The 19,814-nt window shown below is 35.4% G+C and overlaps 1 protein-coding gene across 1 annotated transcript in view; it reads left to right on the top strand.

The window, feature by feature from the left end:
• RAP1B (RAP1B, member of RAS oncogene family) overlaps positions 1 to 14,245 on the top strand; it is a 31,676-nt gene extending 17,431 nt beyond the window's left edge. The window contains exons 2-8 of the mRNA XM_079303950.1: positions 2,957 to 3,041; positions 4,414 to 4,482; positions 7,206 to 7,262; positions 8,313 to 8,453; positions 9,587 to 9,730; positions 11,485 to 11,600; positions 13,009 to 14,245. Of these exons, the coding sequence (XP_079160076.1) occupies positions 2,985 to 3,041; positions 4,414 to 4,482; positions 7,206 to 7,262; positions 8,313 to 8,453; positions 9,587 to 9,730; positions 11,485 to 11,571 (555 nt within the window). The 5' untranslated portion in view covers positions 2,957 to 2,984 and the 3' untranslated portion in view covers positions 11,572 to 11,600; positions 13,009 to 14,245. The remainder of the gene's footprint in view (positions 1 to 2,956; positions 3,042 to 4,413; positions 4,483 to 7,205; positions 7,263 to 8,312; positions 8,454 to 9,586; positions 9,731 to 11,484; positions 11,601 to 13,008) is intronic.
• The last annotated feature ends 5,569 nt before the right edge of the window (positions 14,246 to 19,814 follow it).

Raw genomic sequence — 19,814 nt, 5'->3', positions numbered from 1 at the left:
TAATGAGTCAAAAGGAAATAATTTTGGCACTAGATGAATGTGGGTACGTTGTTAGTTCCAGAGTCAAGCATTGTGTTAACTGAAAAATAAAGCAAGAGTGTGATTGAGATGTCAGCAGTTTCTACAAGATCTGATATGGAAAAATAGGTTTAATCAAGAGCAGAGCCAGGTCAGGTTATCTGGGAATCACTGGAAAGTCAAGCTCAGGAAGGATCAGAGCCAAAGCTCAGTCTGAGGTATGCTTGCAGCCATCAGTCATACTGGTAAGTGAAAAAGTGTGTCATAGGCTTTAGCAATGTCAAATAGTGTAGCAGACACTATTTGTGTCCTACATGATCCAGTGGTTTCCTGGATGAGGAGACAAAGATCTGCAAGCAGGAAAATTTTCTTAGGAAAGCTCTTTTAGCTAGGAGTTGAGGTTTTCTTTTGTTAGAAAACAGTAAGAGAAAGGTGAAGTGACATACGTACTGTTGCTCAAAGGCAGTGGGGTGGTAGGTGCAAGACTATAGATGGTGCTTCTTCTTCCTGCTTATGTTAGGGATGTCCAGGTTAGGTTTTTTAGAAGTGTTTTAGAGGATACATTTGTTTGTGTTCTATTCCAAGGTGTAATGCCAGATGATAACACCAGTGCAGGGATGCCAAGCTACCTCTATGCTATATAGGTGTGTGCATATATAAAGCATTACTGTGTGCTCTTGGTGAGTTAAATAGTAACTGTACAAGTGACAAAAAATTGTAATGGTGAAAGAAGTTAGTACTTGTATTGTCCATTGCCCAAGTTTGGAGGGAAGGTCAGAGAAATGTTTAACCTCTATTGCAATCTGGCTTTTTCTTCAAAGATCTTAAAAAGCTTTTTGCTTAGGTATTCACTGATTGAGAAGATTGCCAGCAAGCTGTAATACTGTATATATATGCTTTAATTGTGTGCCACCACCTAAAGCAGGAAAATCAGCTCCAGAATGTTGTACAGTGGTTGGATATTTAGGGTTGAACTTCTAAATCTGAATGCTGAAAGAAGCTTCAGCTTGCATTAAATTCCTGAATTGCTGTTTCAGAGCCAAAAATGAAATTGGCAGTCTCTCACTATAACCAAGTTAGTTTGTTTCAGGATTTAGAATTTTCTTTGGAATTGTAGATTATTGAGTAAGAAAGTCAGAAATAACCTAAAACAGATATGAGGTACCTGCTGCTGAAGTTCTGTTACTTTTAAATTACTGTCAGCCTTCATTATTGATATCTCCATACTTAGTTGCTAACTTCAGTCTGAGGGCTGAAAAATTCATAAACTTTTCTTTTAAAGACAGTGAAATTGCTGCAGTTCACCCACTTACTGTACTGGGATTTCCATTACATCCACTATGTCTATGTCATTCTAGTGATACCCTTCCAAAAATAAAAGGATAATTGAGTGTTTGTTTTAAAGAAGTGACAGTAATGTAGGTATAGGCTTAACTGATCATGAGTTTGAGAGGTGTCTTCCAAGGCAGTTAGAAACACTCCTGTTTATAGAAAGACTGGACAATTTACAGATTTGTGGACTTTATAGCATTTACAGTGGTGCCAGATAGATAAAACTTGTGGTGTTAATAGTTCTCGTGATCTGTGCTTGAAAAAAATCTTGTAGGGAGGGAAAGCATTTTTAAGTCAGGTGTGAGAAGATGTCCTATTAGGTGTGAAAATCACTGAGGAGACTCAAAATGTATTGGCAATGAAAGCCTGTGGAGGCATCTCTTTTGCCAGACATCAGGTTAATTATTTCCTTTGTGTTCCTCTTGTGAGGGACAGTTTAGATAAATTGAAAGATTATGCATTTGCAAGAAGAAACAGGACCTGGTCTCTTGATTTCTCAGTCTTCTGACAATCGGTAGATTTAATCAGTGATGGTAAAGGCAGTATTCTACCATGGTGGTTTAATTTCTGGGTAAATCATCTTAGCTTTTTGTGCTCAACACCTAACAGGTGGGGCTTCAGAGATTTCAGAGGTGCTGTCAAATTACTGCTGATAAGAAGTAGCTTACTTTCCTCAAGTGTTGGATCCTTGCACTTTCCCTTTTCTCTTGCCTGTAGATTATTCATTAGCTGGGGAGGGTTTCATCTTTCTTTGGGGGTGGAGAGGGAAGAAAACGGGTAACTCAATCTGGTAAGTGCTGGAGTCCCTGCAGGAAAGGAACTGAGACTTTTCTCTCAGGGAAGCAGTAACAGTCCTGCTAGCTCAGTTGCCAGCAGGACTGTGAGAGGTGGTGTGGGTTTTTGAGCTGTATGACCCAAAGACATGTCCCAAAATATGTGACCTTGTTTTGGTTTGATGGGTCAGTTTCCAACAAAGATGAGCAAGCAGATCTCATAGTTTACTGTTGGTATCCACCTTAGCTAGTGTGCAACAGAGAAGCAGATCTAGCTTGTAGAAGAGTTATAGTCTCAAAATACTATTTTAGTTGCTTCCACTTGCTCATGAAATGAGTCATTATACATCTAGTGGAACATTAAACAGTTTTCAGACTAGGAAAGGAATTTTTTTTTTAAATGCTTTCTGTGATCCTGCTGATCTTTTTAAGAAATATTTGTTTGCTGGGAAGGGGAGGCTTTAATTTTCTTGTAAAAGTCTCTGTGATTCTTTATTTAGTGCTTAAAGTGTTTCAGAATGATAAAATTCATGCTATCTCCTCTTGGATAATTATTTCTTATGAATAGTAACTGTTAGCTTTAGTATAGTAGGGTTTATTCAATATTTATGGGAAAACCAGTAATGAAGTAGAGCAAATAGTACATCTGATGGTTTGCAGCATTTTATTGTAGCTGCATTAAGATTTGATAGTTAGAAAATATCTGCTGTATTAAAGAAGTTAACTAGGGAATTTTTATCAAACCCTGCTTAGTGATCTGGATTGTGGTGTCATTAGTGTACTTCCTGCATATAGATTAAGTTTTAATCAGACTGTTGTTTCATGTGTTTTAGGTATTGAGGGTGATTTATCTCTTGCATCATGCGTGAATACAAGCTAGTGGTTCTTGGTTCTGGAGGTGTTGGAAAGTCTGCTCTGGTAAGTATGAGGCAGTTCAAGTTGTTTTTTATTTTTTAGGTTTATTGTATTTTTTTTCTCTAATACACTTTCTGTTAAAGTAGAGATTCTTTATGTAAGTGTGCGCAAATAAATATAAGTGTTAGTAATGCCCAGTGAGGCATCATGGTTAGTAGGTAGATCCTTTACTGGGTGCATCTGCATCCATTGGTGCATTCTCACATGCTGCTGTTTTCATATGAGTTTGGTTGATGGTGCTTGATCAGCCTCATGCAGTGAGGTGCAGAGCTGTAGCATTATGGGGGTGTCTGGCTTTGACAGATAAACCAGCTATCTGACAGTGGGAAATCAAGCTCCTTTGTGAATCTCTCAAAGGATATGAACTGGCTTGCCTCTAAATCCTGTCTCTAGAAAGGCCTTTAGGCTGCTGTTTGCTTAATGTTTGATAGCAGTGTCTTTAGCACTAACATTTTAATGTGGATAGAAATACAAATTTGCCTGTTGGTGGGAAGTTTAATGTGTTTGCTGCATCCTTTCTGTGAGAGTAGGTAAATAGCTGTTGCAGGTAGATGATTAAAATGCATTAGCTCTTTTATATACAATTAAATGATTACAGAGCAGTTTAATCTGACCTAGAATAGAATTGAAAAAAAATCACAAAGTATCATGTTCTCAACCCACCTAAGAATTTTGCATCTTTCCATTTAATTGTGCACCTTACCATAAAGTAAGCTCCAGAGATTACCTACTCCCTTGAGTAAGAGGCATTCTCTGACACAGCAGTTCATAACGAAAAACTTAAATGACAAATCATGTCAGATTGTGAAAGAACATTTTTGTTCATTTCTGAATTCTTTATCTCACTACAGCATTTCTGGATTTGAATGTGCCTGCTCTGACTTGACCATTGAGTCTTTAAGTTCCATTTGACTTGTGCTAAAAATGTCTTTCATACTAGGTGCACAGGAACAGCCCACTGAATGTAGTTAAGTCTGGCAGCTGTTTTTTGTCTAATTCCTGTGCTGGCAGATAGGTAGCAGAAGATGAAGTAGTTCTAAATACAAGTGTAAAAGCTGTGCAGCTGTATTGTATCCTGGTCAACTAGAAACTAATACTGGTTCTATGAGTTAGGCAAACCTTAAATTGATGCATGCTTTAATTCTTCCATGTGACAATGGATAAAGGAAAATGTAGTATTGCTTCTTCTAATGGTTAAATAGTTAAATAGGCATACACATGTAACTTTGTTGTTTCTTAAAATTATAGTTATGACAGTCATTTGATTTGCTTTAAAAATGTTATAACAGAGTATATACCTAGAATAGTGATTTGTGTACAGTGTTTGCAAAATGTCACTATGCAAGAGAATCTTACAAGAACTTTTGTGTTGCAGACTGTACAGTTTGTTCAAGGAATATTTGTTGAAAAATACGATCCTACGATAGAAGACTCCTACAGAAAGGTATATACAAAAGACCCTCTCTAGTATTACAGAAACTTAAAGCTGTAATACATATGGTCAAATATTTGAGTTAGTGCTTGAAAATAGATATGGCTTGTAATGCCATATTAAATTTAGATAACAAGTTTGAAATATAAATGTTCTCCTAAAGTTTGTTTAAAAGGAATAATTCAAGACTAGCTTTTTGACTTTTAAACATAATACCTTGCTGGCTAGTCATTAAAAAATGTTTATTTCATTGTCAGAGTTGGGAACAGGGATTGAAAAAAGAATGCAAAAAACATTACCACTTTTCAATTTTACAATATTTATTATTAGTTTGTTTGTGTGTTAGTATATGCAGGTGGATTTGGACTTGGAGCTACTAAGCTGTTTTGCTACTAGAAAAAAATAGCTAAAAACAACTTCACATCTTTTGAACACCAGAGGCATCTATTATACTGTACTCATAACAATTTAAATGATAGCTATATATGCTTCCATTAGATGGGTTGTTGTTTTATTAATAAGTTAACACAACCCTGTCATAAATGAACAAGCATTTACAGCAAGTGGCCTGTTAGTTTCTCTCTTCCTGTATTCAGCATGACAGGCTGAAAGGTCTGATTCTGCTTGCATCATCTTGAATCTCCATATTGCTCACTCTTCAGTTTCACCTGAGACCATGATTAAGATTCCAGACTGAGATAATTTATATCCTAACTGCTACCATTAACCATTTGGTGCAAGAGAGAAGTTCTTGGCTGTGTCAGTTTCTTAATCTGTCTTTTTTAGCTGAATTACTTTTCATATTCACTGATACTTTCATGTTGCTCATCATGTGGCCACAAAAATGTTGGTGTCTATACAAGAGAAGCAAGATGCACAAACCCTAGCTGGGAATGGGCAAACTGTAAGACCTTCCCTTTCAGCACTGAGCTACATATGTATTGGAACACAGGTGGTGCATTAAGAGCTGCTGCAGCCTACAGTCACCAGAATCTCTTCTGAACAGAGGAGAAAATAGTGAGAGCAAAATAATAATTTCATACCTCTTTTCTTTGACCTCATATAAACTGTATGTTGGAAAAATCCAAGTCTTCTTAAGTATGCAGGCTTTCAGCCAAAGCTAGAGCTCCTATTAAACACACAATAGCAGAACCAAATTCTATGTTGACGCTTCTTCTGTGTTAGAGAAGCAGGAATTTTTTACCATATCTCAGTGTTTGGTGCAGGACTTTACTGGTCAGGCCCAGTGAATGACTCCAAAAAACATTCACAGGATGATCTAAAGTTAAGTGTTTCCTTTGTTACATATTCTTTAGATTACAATAGAATCATGATGTTTGTGGGGTGATTTTTCCCAAAGACTGCTTCCATGGAGCCTAAAATAGTAATGACATCTCAAGAAATTTTGCCATTTGCTAATTACATTTTTTTGCTGTTGCTGCTAATAAATATTTACAATATTCCTTTCAGGTTTGTTCCTGAAATAACTAGTAATAACTCTGGGTATCATTCTATTCAAATCAGCCAGATTGTTGAAGTCTTGCAAAAGTCTGAACAACACTTCTTGTAGTCATTTTCACCTTCTCACTATTAGTTACAATTCTAACTTGCTTTCTGACTTCAAAATATATTGGTTTGGCAGTTGAAATTCTATGTTATTTATGTTAAATGTAATTTTATAATATTTAAAATTGAGAGGATGTGACTTGTTAATCTAAATAATTCAGTTTGAAGTCTTGAAACTTTATGCTTTGTTTTACTCTAAATATTTCTTCATAAAGTGAATAAATGCTGCTTAATTAGCTGAATAACTTCAGTAACAATACCTGTTAAAATAGTGATTATTTTTAAGGAATCACAATCCGTAGGAGACATGGGAAAGGTGTGAGAGGAGGGGAAATACTCTCCTTCTCTGTTCCCAGCTCAATTCTAGTTACAGAAGAAAAGCTGCAAATTAAACTAGTGACAGTGCATAAATGGAGAAGAGATAATCTGTTAACTAGGAATTTCACATGCAAATGGAAACAAGGGAAGCTTACCAATAGCTTGAAAGAAAAAAAAAAAAATTAAATGTGGGTAGTCAGCTTGAGGGCACTTCCATGTCTTTTGATGCCCTCAGGGCCCTTTCCTTGAAGTATTTCCACTAGATAGAGGAACTCTGAAATGAACACAGAAATTGTTCTTTCTTCTTAAACCTTCCATTTTTACATACTTTTTTTTAAGCTGGGTCAATTTTCTAATTAGTGTTCCTAAAGGCTTGTTTTGGGGACACCATTTTCAGTGGTGGCTGTTTAATCATTTGCTGTGTACTCCTTGCTCTCTTGTAGATGTAAATTACTAATAAGTGAGCCTCAGTTTGCCAATCCAGTTTTCTCCATTCCACTTGTACTTTTCTTTCAATCTGTGATGATCCCTGAAACAAGTGGAAATTAGTTGTGCTAGTTGCTGATAACCATCATTACAAATTTAGCAGCCTCCTTTTAAATAATCAAAAATCCCTAATCACTTTGCAAAGTGGTACTTGGCTGCTGACACTGCATTTGAAAATGTCACTGGGGCTCTTTGAAAGGCTTCTTCCTGCTGTTTTCAAAGTTTATATCCATACAATCTTCTTAAGCCATTATGTTGCTTTATGCATTATGAATTTGTTTATAAAAATCACACAATTTCTGATGTCTTTGGAGGGGTGAATTGCAAGGGGAAAAAATGATAACCATATCTTTCTCTCTTGACAGCAAGTTGAAGTAGATGCCCAACAGTGTATGCTTGAAATCTTAGATACTGCAGGAACGGTACGTAAAAAACTTACATACAGCATATTTTTTAAAAAACTTGAGTATTGCAGCAGAAAACTAATTGCAAGTTTCTCATGAGCTCATATTCTGTAATGGGAAAGAAATAGAGCATTTAAAAAGAGATTATGCTCTTGTTTTAAGTTTGTTGCCCAGAAAAAAATCAAGACCCACTGGCCACTGAGATCTGATTTTTGTTGCTGTATTGAATACGTGCTTTCTTCTGATGTCCTTTTTCTTTTGTGTGTGAGATGTACTGTGACATTGGGATAAAAATAGTGTTGCTTCTGTCAGCTTATAGGAGCTCAAAGCACAAGGGTTATGCTGACCCTTTGCATACTGGTCAGGTTTTTCTCTGACAAGTTCAAAAATTACTGAAACCAGTAATTTCCTTTATTGATTCCAGTGAGTTTAAAAGACTCTTGGATTTTAATATGTGTTCTCTGAAGTGTGGCAGTAATCTGGTCCAATAATAACTTATTTAAATTCCCTATTAGACTCATGCTCTGTAAATACACAGTAAGATAGAGTGGCTGTTTTCTAGAAATAAATTGCACTTTTCATCTGACATACAGCAAGGGACAGGGAGTGATTGATCAGGCACCAGATAGCCAAGTCACCAATGCGAAAGAGGCACATGCCATTCTACAGTTGTACTGGTAAGAGTGCACCAACAAGTCTTTATATGCAATATCAGTTGTCACTGAAGTCACAGAAATGTGACAAGTCTATTCCTCTAGTCCATCTCCTTGAAAATGAATGTAGAATTTAACACAGGAAATTGCTTAGACTACAAAATTGGGGTGAAAAGAGATGCATTTACTTTATGATCCATTTTAAGGAACTATCAGGATATGGAAAAGATGGTGTGTTAGGAGAGATTCAGGAGGAGTTTAGCTTATGTAATCTACAGATTACAGTGTACCTTCCACTGCACTTCCCTCCTGTGAAATTAATTTAGTTTCTCAAAAAGACTTAAAGTTTATAGCAGTTTGTGCAAGTAAAATGCAAATTGGATGCAACATCTGTATCTCTTTTTTTTAATTACAGGAACAGTTTACAGCAATGAGAGATCTGTACATGAAAAATGGACAAGGTTTTGCATTAGTATATTCCATCACAGCTCAGTCCACATTTAATGATTTACAGGATCTAAGAGAACAGATTCTTCGAGTCAAAGACACTGATGATGTAAGATCTCTAAAAATTCTTAATACTTCAAGTTCTCATTATCATGTTGTAGTGAACACACTGTGGTCAGGTGGTCTCCAAGTTTTAAGTTAAAATGTATGAACTAGTAGATACATAGTACAGAAATGCAACTCTTAAGGTAAACTGGAGAAATATAACTTGCTATGTGTTATATGGAGAATTGTTTAATCTCTTTCTTTAAAATACCTTAATTGAAACTGTGTGCAACCTTATTCATTACACTGCAGCAAATATTTCAAAAGCAACTATTGTTGCATTAATTACTATCAGTGAAATTTTCTGCTCAGTATCCCTACTGTTTATGGTATTTTAAAGTTTAAAATTTTAAGTTGTAGCATTTAAACTTGCGCATTATGTAGCCTTTACATTTTGTCTGCTTGTAATTAAGTTTGGTCATCATATTTCCATACAATTTCTGTTATGCATCTCTTTGCATTATTAAAGCTATAAAGTGAGGCTAAAACATTGTATTTTATAAATGATGAAAAGAATCTTAGCAATTGGAGGAAGTGAATGCTTGGTCCTGTAATAAAGGAAAGAAATATTTCAAATGTGAAATCAGCAGTAAGAATGTGTGTAGATTATAGCATTTTCTTGCTATATAAGGTCAATTCACCATTTTCTGTAGTTGGAATGCTGGTAAAATAGCATGTTCCTTTTCTCTCTTGCTTGCTAATAAGAACTGTGTGATATGCTGAGAGCAGAGGAATGGTGAAAGCTTTAGCATCCTTCATCATGGTACCCAGCACAGGACACTGTTTCCAGCATTTTGGAATTTGTAAGAATCATTTGGTAAATTCTTCAGTAGACTTCTTAATGCCTCAGACATCTAAAAATGAAATCTCATCAAGTCCTCTAAAAAAATATGAAATTGGCAGTATACTAAATCCTCAAACTATTATCGCCCTTCCAAAAGCCAGCCAAAATGCAGTCACTTTCACTTGAAGATGGAAATATCACACAGCTGTAAACTTAAGTTTCAGTTATACCAGAGGTTAATTATTCTGAAAATCAGGATCCTCTAAGGAATCAGATGCCTTTTAGGTGTGCATTTACTTTGTGCCATTATAAAATTTTAATTCTTTCTTTGCTGGCATTGAATTGTTCTTTAGGTGCCTATGATTCTGGTTGGCAATAAGTGTGACTTGGAAGATGAAAGAGTTGTGGGAAAGGAACAAGGTCAGAACCTAGCAAGGCAATGGAATAACTGTGCATTCTTAGAGTCTTCTGCAAAATCAAAGATAAATGTTAACGAGGTAAGGCATATTACCTGTGGTGGGGAGAGGTGTCAGGGTAGAAGAGTGGGACACTGTCCTGATAACCATTTACTTTTTGTCAAGGAAAAACTAAAAAAATCAAGAGTAATATTCACTTTAATGGACAAAACTGTACCCTGCTATTGTGAGATGTTTATGTTAAGGGATGTATTTAATTTTGATATGGAGTTTCTTTCTAATTATATTGATTTTAGTGTAATTAATGTACTTTTCAAATTATCTTTGTGTGAATTTGGGATGTTTCTCTTATATTCCATTCATTAGTTGATATTATCTCTATCAGTTGAGATTGTACTGCTAGACTTTTTTTTTTAAAAAAAGACCTTTAAGGGAGTTAAGTTACTAAAACTATTTGATTTAAGTTATTTGGTGTTAACACTATTTGCAATGGTAAGTACAAAAACTATTAAAAGTTTAGTTAAAATTAGCTGCTCTGTAAAGTAAAAGGGATACAAAAGCCTTTCTACTATGTTTATTTAACTCTCTACTTGTTTATTTAACTGGACATAATTAATCAAATGCATGCATTTTGGAGATTTGCCATAAAGCATGCCTCTTTATCCAGTGGGGTGTGCCAGCATAAAGAAAAGGATACAAACATTTTAGAAAAATAAGCTGTTAGTATTTACATTTCTGGAACAGCTTGAATTTTATGATAAATCCTACAGTTCATTAGGTCATCTGGAAAATATTGTTGGCAGCATCAGTCAAGTTGAAAGGGCCTCTGTACAAGACTTGCAAGTAATCAAAACAGTATGGTGGTTTTAACACAGCTGATTTTTAAAATGAGTAATCTGTGTTTAATTAGTTGGGAATTTCTGGAAGCTATTGACTTTTTTTAAAATCCGAATTAATCACCATAACTGTATAAAAGTCATACATTCAATAAACTAAACTTTCAACAAATACTATAAGCCCTTGTTGCTTTGCAGCCAGTGCTTAGAAAAGTGCCAAGATGGCTTTAGCATGAGGGCTTCCTTAGTTTTCAAGATGAAGTAGTAATTGGAGCAATGTCAATTATTAATGAAACAGATGCCTTTGAAATGTTTTATGTTGATTTGTTTTAAATCAGCCTTTCAAAAAAATTGTGTTCTCATTAGAATTCTAGGGGACTCAAAGTCTAAGAGTCCCATAAATTAGTTACTTTTCTAAGAAATTTTATGCTGTCATGCTGTTGGTCTAGAAAGGTGGAATTAGTTCTTTTGACTTCAGTATTTTTAAAGTATCTGAAAAAGTATGATCTAATTCAAATACAAGAGACTATTACTGAATATGTAGTGTGTGTGAGTCACCATGAAAAATGTGTAGTTAAAACTTACTAGAATTTTCTTTAAAAGAATATCCTAAGAGTGATTTGAGTTAGAAGAAAGCTGTGACCTGTTTCTTGACCTTACTGCTAACCTGCAAAGTAATACCATGGAGTAGTTGATCACTGTGGCATTTTTCATGTGAGTTCAGATGAGTTTGACCCAGAGATTAAATAGCTGTGGTTATAGATGCCTTTCCAGTTTGCTTCATTGAAACTGAACCCTTGGCAGACAGTGATCTTAAGCAAGAAAACAAACACAACCAGTTATTAAATAAGTATACAATTTAACTTTATAGCTTGTGGGAACTAAATATTTTCAGGACTTCTTGAGTATGTGAGTGTATTATGTATGAAGTTTCAAGGCTTAAGGTTATAAAAGAATATCCTCCTAATTTACATAAACATCTTACTTCTATTTTTTCAGATCTTTTATGACCTTGTGCGACAAATTAACAGAAAAACTCCGGTGCCTGGAAAAGCACGCAAAAAGTCATCATGCCAGCTACTTTAATGCATAGCTGTACTGTAGCTCTGAGCCAGGTAAACATTTTAGACTTTCCTGTGCATTATGGCTATTCAAAACAAAACAACAAGAAAAAAACCTTAGACAGTCGTAGTAGCTGTTGATGAAGGATAGCATTGAAAATTATTGATTTACATTATCACAGAAATGTTTATAATCTTTATTTTGCCATTTCGAAGTCAGAACTACAAATAATGTGCAAGATACACTATTCACACTAGTCTGGGGGGTTTTTTTCAAACTTTAATGTGTTGGTAGAGCTCAAATTAACAGTGTTTCCTCAGATACTTCAAAGCTTTAGGAAACAGAGTTTTAAAGCCTGATATAATATGCTGCAAGAGCTCAGTTATCTGGAATGCAGACAGTACAATATTGTAGTCTGCATGCTGGTGTCTCTTTCTGCTTTGAACTTCTGCATATGCTTGTGTGATTCCTTTCTTGAGATTGTGGATATTTTTTGGAGGCCAAATTGTAATTAGTATATATGGATGAGAAAGGTGAAGTGATCATTGTAACACTCCAAATATTTGACCTGAAGCTATTGGTTACTAGATCAATTTCTTACTTGTTTACAGTTGGCTAAATTTCTACATGCCCTACTATGTGCACAAAGAATGGTGCTGAAGGATAAAGCAAGCTCCAGCTTGCTCTTTAAGCAAGCCTTTCCAGAAGTTAGTTAGGAGGCATGGATTTTTTTTCTGCAAAATTTTTTTTTACATTTCTGGACAGGTTGTTTCCCTCTTTACATCTCCAAGCCTTAGTAGGGCATAAATCTGTCTTGATTGACCTGACATCATCAAAGTTGCCTGTTACCTCCCTTTCCTTCAGAGTTACTGAATGTACAGTGGTGCAGTTACTTCATTACTGTCATCCATTATTTTGTCTTCCAATAGACCTATTGGATATACTGAAGGATACTAGTATAGCATCTCACTGTCAGAAATCATAGGCTTTTATTAAAAATCAGGTAGTGCCATATGTAACTTTTTTTTGATATATTAAAACCTCCTCAGTTTGAACAACTTAAAAGTAAAACTAAGATGGTTTCAAAAGCTTTAGCTGAGGGCGGCAGAAATGGTTGCTCCATTTCCTTAATTGAACTTCTGATTCAGGAGCTTTGATCCTTCAATTGTGTTTGTTTTTAAAGCCATGGGAACTGTCATGCTGTAAGCAAAACTAGTCCTATTAATCAAATACTACTTCCACAGTGCAGCCTGAATTTCTCTATGTATTCTAATCCAGTTAGGGTAGTAATTGAGATAGAAATAACAGACTATGTGTGCAGTAGGAAGTGTATGATTAGAGAAGTGTTATGGTAGTTTTCTGGTTGTTGAGAACTTTGCTAGTTTCTGCTGTAGCTGTTCTAAGGAAAGAGCAAGGACAAATACTTGTTACTAATACTGATCCCTTGTTTTGTTGTTACAGGTCTGAAGAACTGTTGCCCAATTCAACAGTGCCAGCATTCCAACTTTATTAAACCTACCAACATCTTAAATGGACTTTCCTGTGGTGGTACCCTTTAAGAAACAGATGAAAGCTACATCAGTTTGCACATTCTATCACTTTCCAGTGTCATGAGAGATTTTTACTTCTAAATATTCTGTGTATGCAACTGGTAAAACCAGAGCCTACATCCAGTATTACTGATAAGAGACATTGTTCATCCACCAATGTTGTACATGTATGAAAACTGTGTACTGTATACTTCAACAATCCCCACTTTCTATTGGAGAGTACAATAATGTAAATCCTAAAAGCACCACTATTTTAGCATAATAAAAGAAAGTCCAAAGAGCTCCTATATAGACTACTCCAGATAACTTTGCTTCATCGGTATTTGTAGCTTATTGTAACTTTTTTAAAGAAGTACAGGATCATCATCATCATCGTATTGTACAAAAGCGCTTTGATTAACACAACGGCTATATAGTTTTTTAATTTTAGGAAAAACCTGTGGAGACAGTGACCTAGTCTTTAAGAGTCCTTTCAGTATAACGTCTGACTAAAGACATGGCCTTTAATATCTGTTGGGAAGGAAATGTCCAGACTTTTCAACCTTTTATTGTATGTTTCCTTTTCCTTGTTTACATAGGGAACAATGTTTATAGTTGTGTGTACAGTGGGGGTCTACAACAAGAAGTGTATATTTTAAAACAATTTTTTAATGATTTAACAATTTTTTGTAAATCATTTTTCGGGCTTCTGCAGCTGTAGATTCTCACTGTGAATTCCCTTGCTTGCTCATGCATAAGTGTATTTGCAATACCAAATATACAGGTTTAGTACTTTTGCCTGTTAGTGATTGTTTTACATGTGTAACGTTTTGGTTGAGATGTTAAATGGTGGAAGAGTACTGTGGATGTGAATGTGGGAAGTAATTTTAATCATGTGTAATTGGTCACAGGGCCTAAGTTGCAGTAATTAACTTTTGCTGATTTATTTAACAATGCCTTGTTGCTTTGTATGCATTAACGTTTGGGTGTAAAGATTGTGTGTATATCCAACAGGGAGCCACAGTATTTAAATTGACCAACCTAATGTTACAACTGCTTTGAGGTGGCCAAATGTAAACTAAAAGCCTTAATTAAAGTGGTGCAATTTTGTATGACTTAGCATCAGTAGTTCAATAAATTTGGATTGCCATGCAAGGGCTTGCATTACAGTTATACTACTTGAATGTTTTGTGTTTTAGTAGTGCTAGTAATATTGATTTTTAAATCTCTTGCACAGTGCAGATTCATACATCTTAGGATGAAGAGGAACCCCTATGTCTTTGTCTTCTGACAAATATATGCCATAGATATTTCTTCAAATAGAATCCCATGTGTTAGTGTGAATGAATTTCTGACTGAATGAAATTCCATTTATTTCTGGACTTGGAATATTCCGAGCTTTAGTAAAAGGAAAAGTCTAACAGAAAAATACCTGTCTTCAAAGGTTACACTATCAGTGGCTGTTTTGGAAACTTGAAAATACGTTGCCTGCTATTTTCCTTTCTTTCCAGGGAGAATTAACTGTTAAAATTTACTTAGTCTAGCAAAAAAAATTATCTTGGGAGACAGAATGGTTTTTGCATGAACCAAACTATTTGTTTGGTTTTAAGGAAATCTACAGAAGAGCATTCTTGCAGTATTGACTGTAGAATTTTGCAGACTTGAAATACTTATTAATAGTGTTGGACTGAGAAATGGAATGCATGGACTGTAGATAATTTCCTGATCTTGGCTGTGCTGCTGAAAATTAATGTCACACCCAAATACTTGGTACCTCCTGTTTCTCTGGCACAGAATTATCAGAGTTTGTTTAAATTCATTCCTGAAAATTCAATCAGATTAGGTTAGCTAATACTGATAAGCTTTGAGATAGTTTGTTGCCCACAGTGAATTAAGGAGTCCAGCTGATCCTTCCTGCTGGTAGTTTCATCAGTCATCACCATTGTTTAATGGAGGTAATACACTTCTACTGTGCAGAGCCAGATTTAAGATTGAAATTCCTTTTCATTTATCATTAAAAACTGTAAGATGTGATGATCCCCATCGTGCTTGGTCCCCAGAGTAGAGGAGATTGGAGCACTAGATGCCCTAGTTCTTTTTTCACTAGGTACCTGCCTTCTTTGGTGAACTAATCAGAATTTTTCTTCCCTTCATTTCCAACTTCTGCTTTTTCAGGTCTTGTAACACTTATATGTCCTAGCTGTCCTTTTATTGGTCTTTTTAATGTGTTTCTTTTCCAGGCAGCTGTACAGATGGCATTGGGTGGGAGTGAGAGAAAATTCTTTGAGAACATCGTAGAAAGGGCCTTGGTCTGGTCTTGGTGTCCAGCCAAAGAATACTATTAACAAGGAAGATCAGGTTTTGTCCTGAAAAGCTCTGTACTGAAGCATTCTTGGTGGTGCTGTTCCTCAGCATTAGAGGTATTCAGTTGGAATAAACCCTTAAGGAAGTAGAATTTTCAGAATCTCTAGGCTTTAGCATCTAAAGATTGTACTAAAGATGGGAAATATCTTTCCCCCTCCCCCATATTTAGAACTTATGTCAGATGTGTAAAGCCTGCACATTGTAACCCAGGTAACACCTAAACCCAAATATTCTTGAAAATTTAGGCAAGCTTGAAAGGAGCAGTGTCTTGATTGTTAAAGGGAAGATGCTGGACAAAATGTTGGACAAATGAAATGATGAAGTGTAAAAAAACCACAAAAGAATTCTCTTTATGTCTAAATGATTGTGGTGTAAAAAGCTGTTCCCACTGTGGAAGTGAGCACCCAGTTGCCCATAGGAATTGGAACTATGTAAGCAGTTACCAAATCTAGAAAAGAATCCTGTCTGCTGAGATTTTTTAACAAACTTGTATGTATCTTCAAGACAATGCCAGTATGTACCATTGCTTAAGAAGTTCACATTTTAAGTCCTTGTACAGAAACAGAACATTTCTCTTAGAGCTTTGGATGAAAACTTGCATAACTCACATTTTGAGAACTAATGCAGGCATTTTTGCAAATTTGGTGTTAATACATGGGTTACTGCTTATATAGTTATCTTATGCCTACAGTGCACACTGCTTAATTTCCTTTCTAATCTGAAACTGATATATGTCAGTATTTAAAGTCTGAGCCTTCTATTAAAAAAGTAGTATTTATGTCCTGAAATACAGAAGTATTATTTAATGGAATTGCACTCTTCCTGTTAAGACTCTTTCCTTGCAATGTAAATTTATCTTATATCTTACCTTATCCTAGTACCCTTTTTCATTCTCAAATTATTCTGTGAAATGAATGTTACTTGCCTAACTTAAACTATTTTGAGACATGGCAAGATGTTTTCAGATGTCCAAATAAACTATAAGCTCAAATTACTACTGCTGTCCTGCAAAAGGGACTTAAATTCTGGAAAAGTATTGTGGAGTTAGATATTACAGTTCTTTCATAAGGCATACTGATTCTGTGATACTAGAAATTAAAGGTGGCAAGAGTTTGAAACTGGGATTTAAATGTTAGTAGATTTGCAATTTTCTTACAGGTGAACAGTAAAGTTGAGAATTTTTCTTCTTTTAAAATGCTGTCCACAAACTGGATGAATCAAGCATCATGATTTTTTTTTCTGAAGTTTACTAAACTTTGCCAGTTTTGAAAATAGCTTATTTGGGAAGAAGTTTGGCCACAATACTGTACTAGTTCTAAATAGATTTCGGTTTAGATATACCAACAGTAGAAAGTTATACTAGATGTGAGTGGTCAAAAATAATCTATGTACAGCTATGTAGCACTTTTTAAATTGTAATCTGATGATGCAGCCAAGCGTAGACAAAAAGCTTTTTGTTCAATTTTAAACTGCTGTCCCAACAGCATTAGGCTATATTTCAGTTTATTGCTTTTATTTTGCCTGTGTGTGGGGAGGAGGGTAAAGAAATAAAAAGTTGATTAAATATATAACAAATGCAATTGTAAATTGTTCTCTAAGGTAGCATTAGAGTACCAGTTATTAAATTAGGCTTTTATTTCTGAATCTCAAGCATGTTATGCTTTTCTTTCACAGGCTTATGAACAACTTGATTTCTGAAACCACATCTACCTTTTCTATTTTATATAGTAAACTCTGGAATGACACTTGTACTTGTAGAAAACTACATTCTGAGTCTCAAACTGAAAGACAAGCAAAGTTGTTTCATAGTCTTGTTATTTTACAGTGTTTCAATATCTGGGCTTCAAACAACATATAAATGTGGATTTTGCTGTGTTTTCTGTATTTGGGATTTTTGGGGGTTGGTTGTTTATTTGTTTATTTTAAATAACCTCCACAGCCATTTATTTTCAGAAGTCTGAGTCATCAAGCAGAGTGTGACTTCCTGTTTTCAAAGAGTTGTCTTTAGGGAGAGATTTGTTAATGGATAAAAGAATGTCTTTGCAGTTCCACTGTACGCACTTCAGTCTCAAGAGATCTAGTTCTGCCAAACAACAAGCACTACAGCTTCATTGTTTTAAGAAAGTTTACTACCACCAGGCTTTGTTTTCTTTGAAGTTGTGACTGGAGTGAACTTCATTTTGAGTATCATTGTAATTTCCAATTAATTTTTGTGATGTCTTTTGTTTACCATGAACTTGGAGGCATGGGGCATTTCTGCAACCTTGAATACTGAGTGAAATCCTAGTGGGCGTTACAGTTCCCTCTTTTGTCAGTATACTCTACCTTTTCATACTATGTGCCATTCAAACCTTCCACATCTAGTAGGGAGGACTCAGTAGCTTCACTCCTATACTAAGTACAAAAAAATCTCTTCATGTGAAATCCCAGCTCTCATCAGCTGGGTTTACTGCTTGTAATGCACCCAATAGCAACAAAGACCCTTGGCAGTACTGTCATGATTTTCAGACACAAATAAAATGAGTTACAAATTTGTCTCTTTCTTTTTCCTGTTTAATTAAAAAAATGGTTTCAACTGAGATGCCTCAATAGAAAGAGCAAGAGAATCAATTTGTTTGGTAAGAACTTGAGTAAACATTGTGAGAGTCAACACGTATTTAAATACTAAGCAATCACATTAACACTTTACTTAAATTCTTGAGATGTTTTTAAAAAGTTTCCATGCATTTAAATAAAAAATGAAAATTTTCACACTTATGAAAAGGCAAGGTTATAATGTAGTTTCTTTCCAGTTTTCTTTGTACTGAGTACAGTTGTGACCCTGTCACACATTGCAAAAGCTTTTGCTTTCAGTAATTCCAAATTAACAATTTTGTATGTACAGATGGCATATATGCACCTTAGCAGGGCACTAAGAAAAACTATTTAATGTATGAGCTGTCTTTAAATGTATTTTGTAAAGGGTAATGGCGATTTTGAATTAGTTTACTTGTTTAAAGTTCAGGATATTCTAGATTGAAATCCTAGTACATCCTGTAAGCTCTGTTAACTTTGCAGAAAGGTAGTAGGGAGCAGGGGAACCTTAGGCACTGGCAATAAATATGCCAGGTTTCTGTGTTTGTTATGCTGGCTGCAGGGTCATCTTTGGGTGTCCTGCCTCTAAGCAAGGACCATTGCTACCTCCCTTGATACTATGGTAACAACGGGAGTTAAGATCAGTGTGTCTGATGCAAATATGCAAAAACTGTAAGATTCGGGAATTTTAATTATAAATTTGAATTTAGAGTCCTTTATATCACTGACTGGAAAAAAAAAATATTCCTTTCTGATTCTTGAAAGCATAAGATGCTTTAATGAGATTTTCAGTTAATTCTTTTCTTCATTTTTTTTTCCACCTATTTCTGTCTGGGTAGATGAATATGAAATGGGATGCCATTTCAAAAAAGTAATGAAACACACATCCGGGTTTTTACCCAGTTCCCCCTGCCTTGCCTCCTTTACTGGAGCCTCTAAGGTGCTCCCCCAGTCTGCACTTAAGAGAGGCTGTACATTCTAAGACAAGTTCTCTTCAAGGCCCCAGTCTTTCATATCTTTTACAGGCTTGTTGGGTTTGAGGGTTTTTTAAGAGTATGCATTCTGCCCTCTCAGTTTCTCTTCAGACTTATTTCCTTTGCTTTGTTCTCATCTGTCATTACTTTGAATAAACTTGAGACAGCATGCAAAGGAAGCATCTTCTCTGTCATGACATTTTTCACTTGTTTGCTTTCTGCCCTGAGGCACGACTAGCATAAGGGTGCGAGCTGCTAGCAAACGATTGAACCAGATACTGATTTGTGCATTACTCCGAATTTCCCACTGTACTAGAGAGCAATGCTACACTCTTTCAGTAGGATGTGTTGAGAGGTAAATTCTATTCAATATATAGTACTGAACTAGGCTGTAATAATTTATTTAACGCTCTTAGTTTTCTTACATGAAGGTTGTTCCCTTTGTGCTTTCTTGATAGTCTTCAAGATAGAAGGACAAGCTTTTTTTAGTTAGGTTTTTTGTTGTTGTTGTTTTCAGTGGTTGGTTGTTGGATTTGTTTTGTTTTGCTTGAAGTACCCCACTGTAACTGTAGCCCTAAAAATACCCGAGTACTTGCAAGTGTTTTTCAGAATTCGCCTGTCTACATGAAAAGAAACAGTTTAGACAGTTTTCCTTGTCCTAGAGCACAACTAAACGAACCAGGTGAGTTGTAGGTTTGTTCTTCTAAAGTAGTAACAAGGTTTTTCTGTAGTTAAAAAGTAGGCAGAATTCATTCGGGGAAGGAAAGAAATAGGGGATTTCATTATTCTGTTAAGTTAATCCAGCCTTGCAGGGTTGAATGATCCT

This window comes from Erithacus rubecula, assembly GCF_903797595.1.
Source record: "Erithacus rubecula genome assembly, chromosome: 4".
NCBI lineage: Eukaryota > Metazoa > Chordata > Aves > Passeriformes > Muscicapidae > Erithacus > Erithacus rubecula.
Note: the sequence above shows the minus strand (reverse complement) of the source record. Positions and strands in the feature narration are given on the sequence as shown.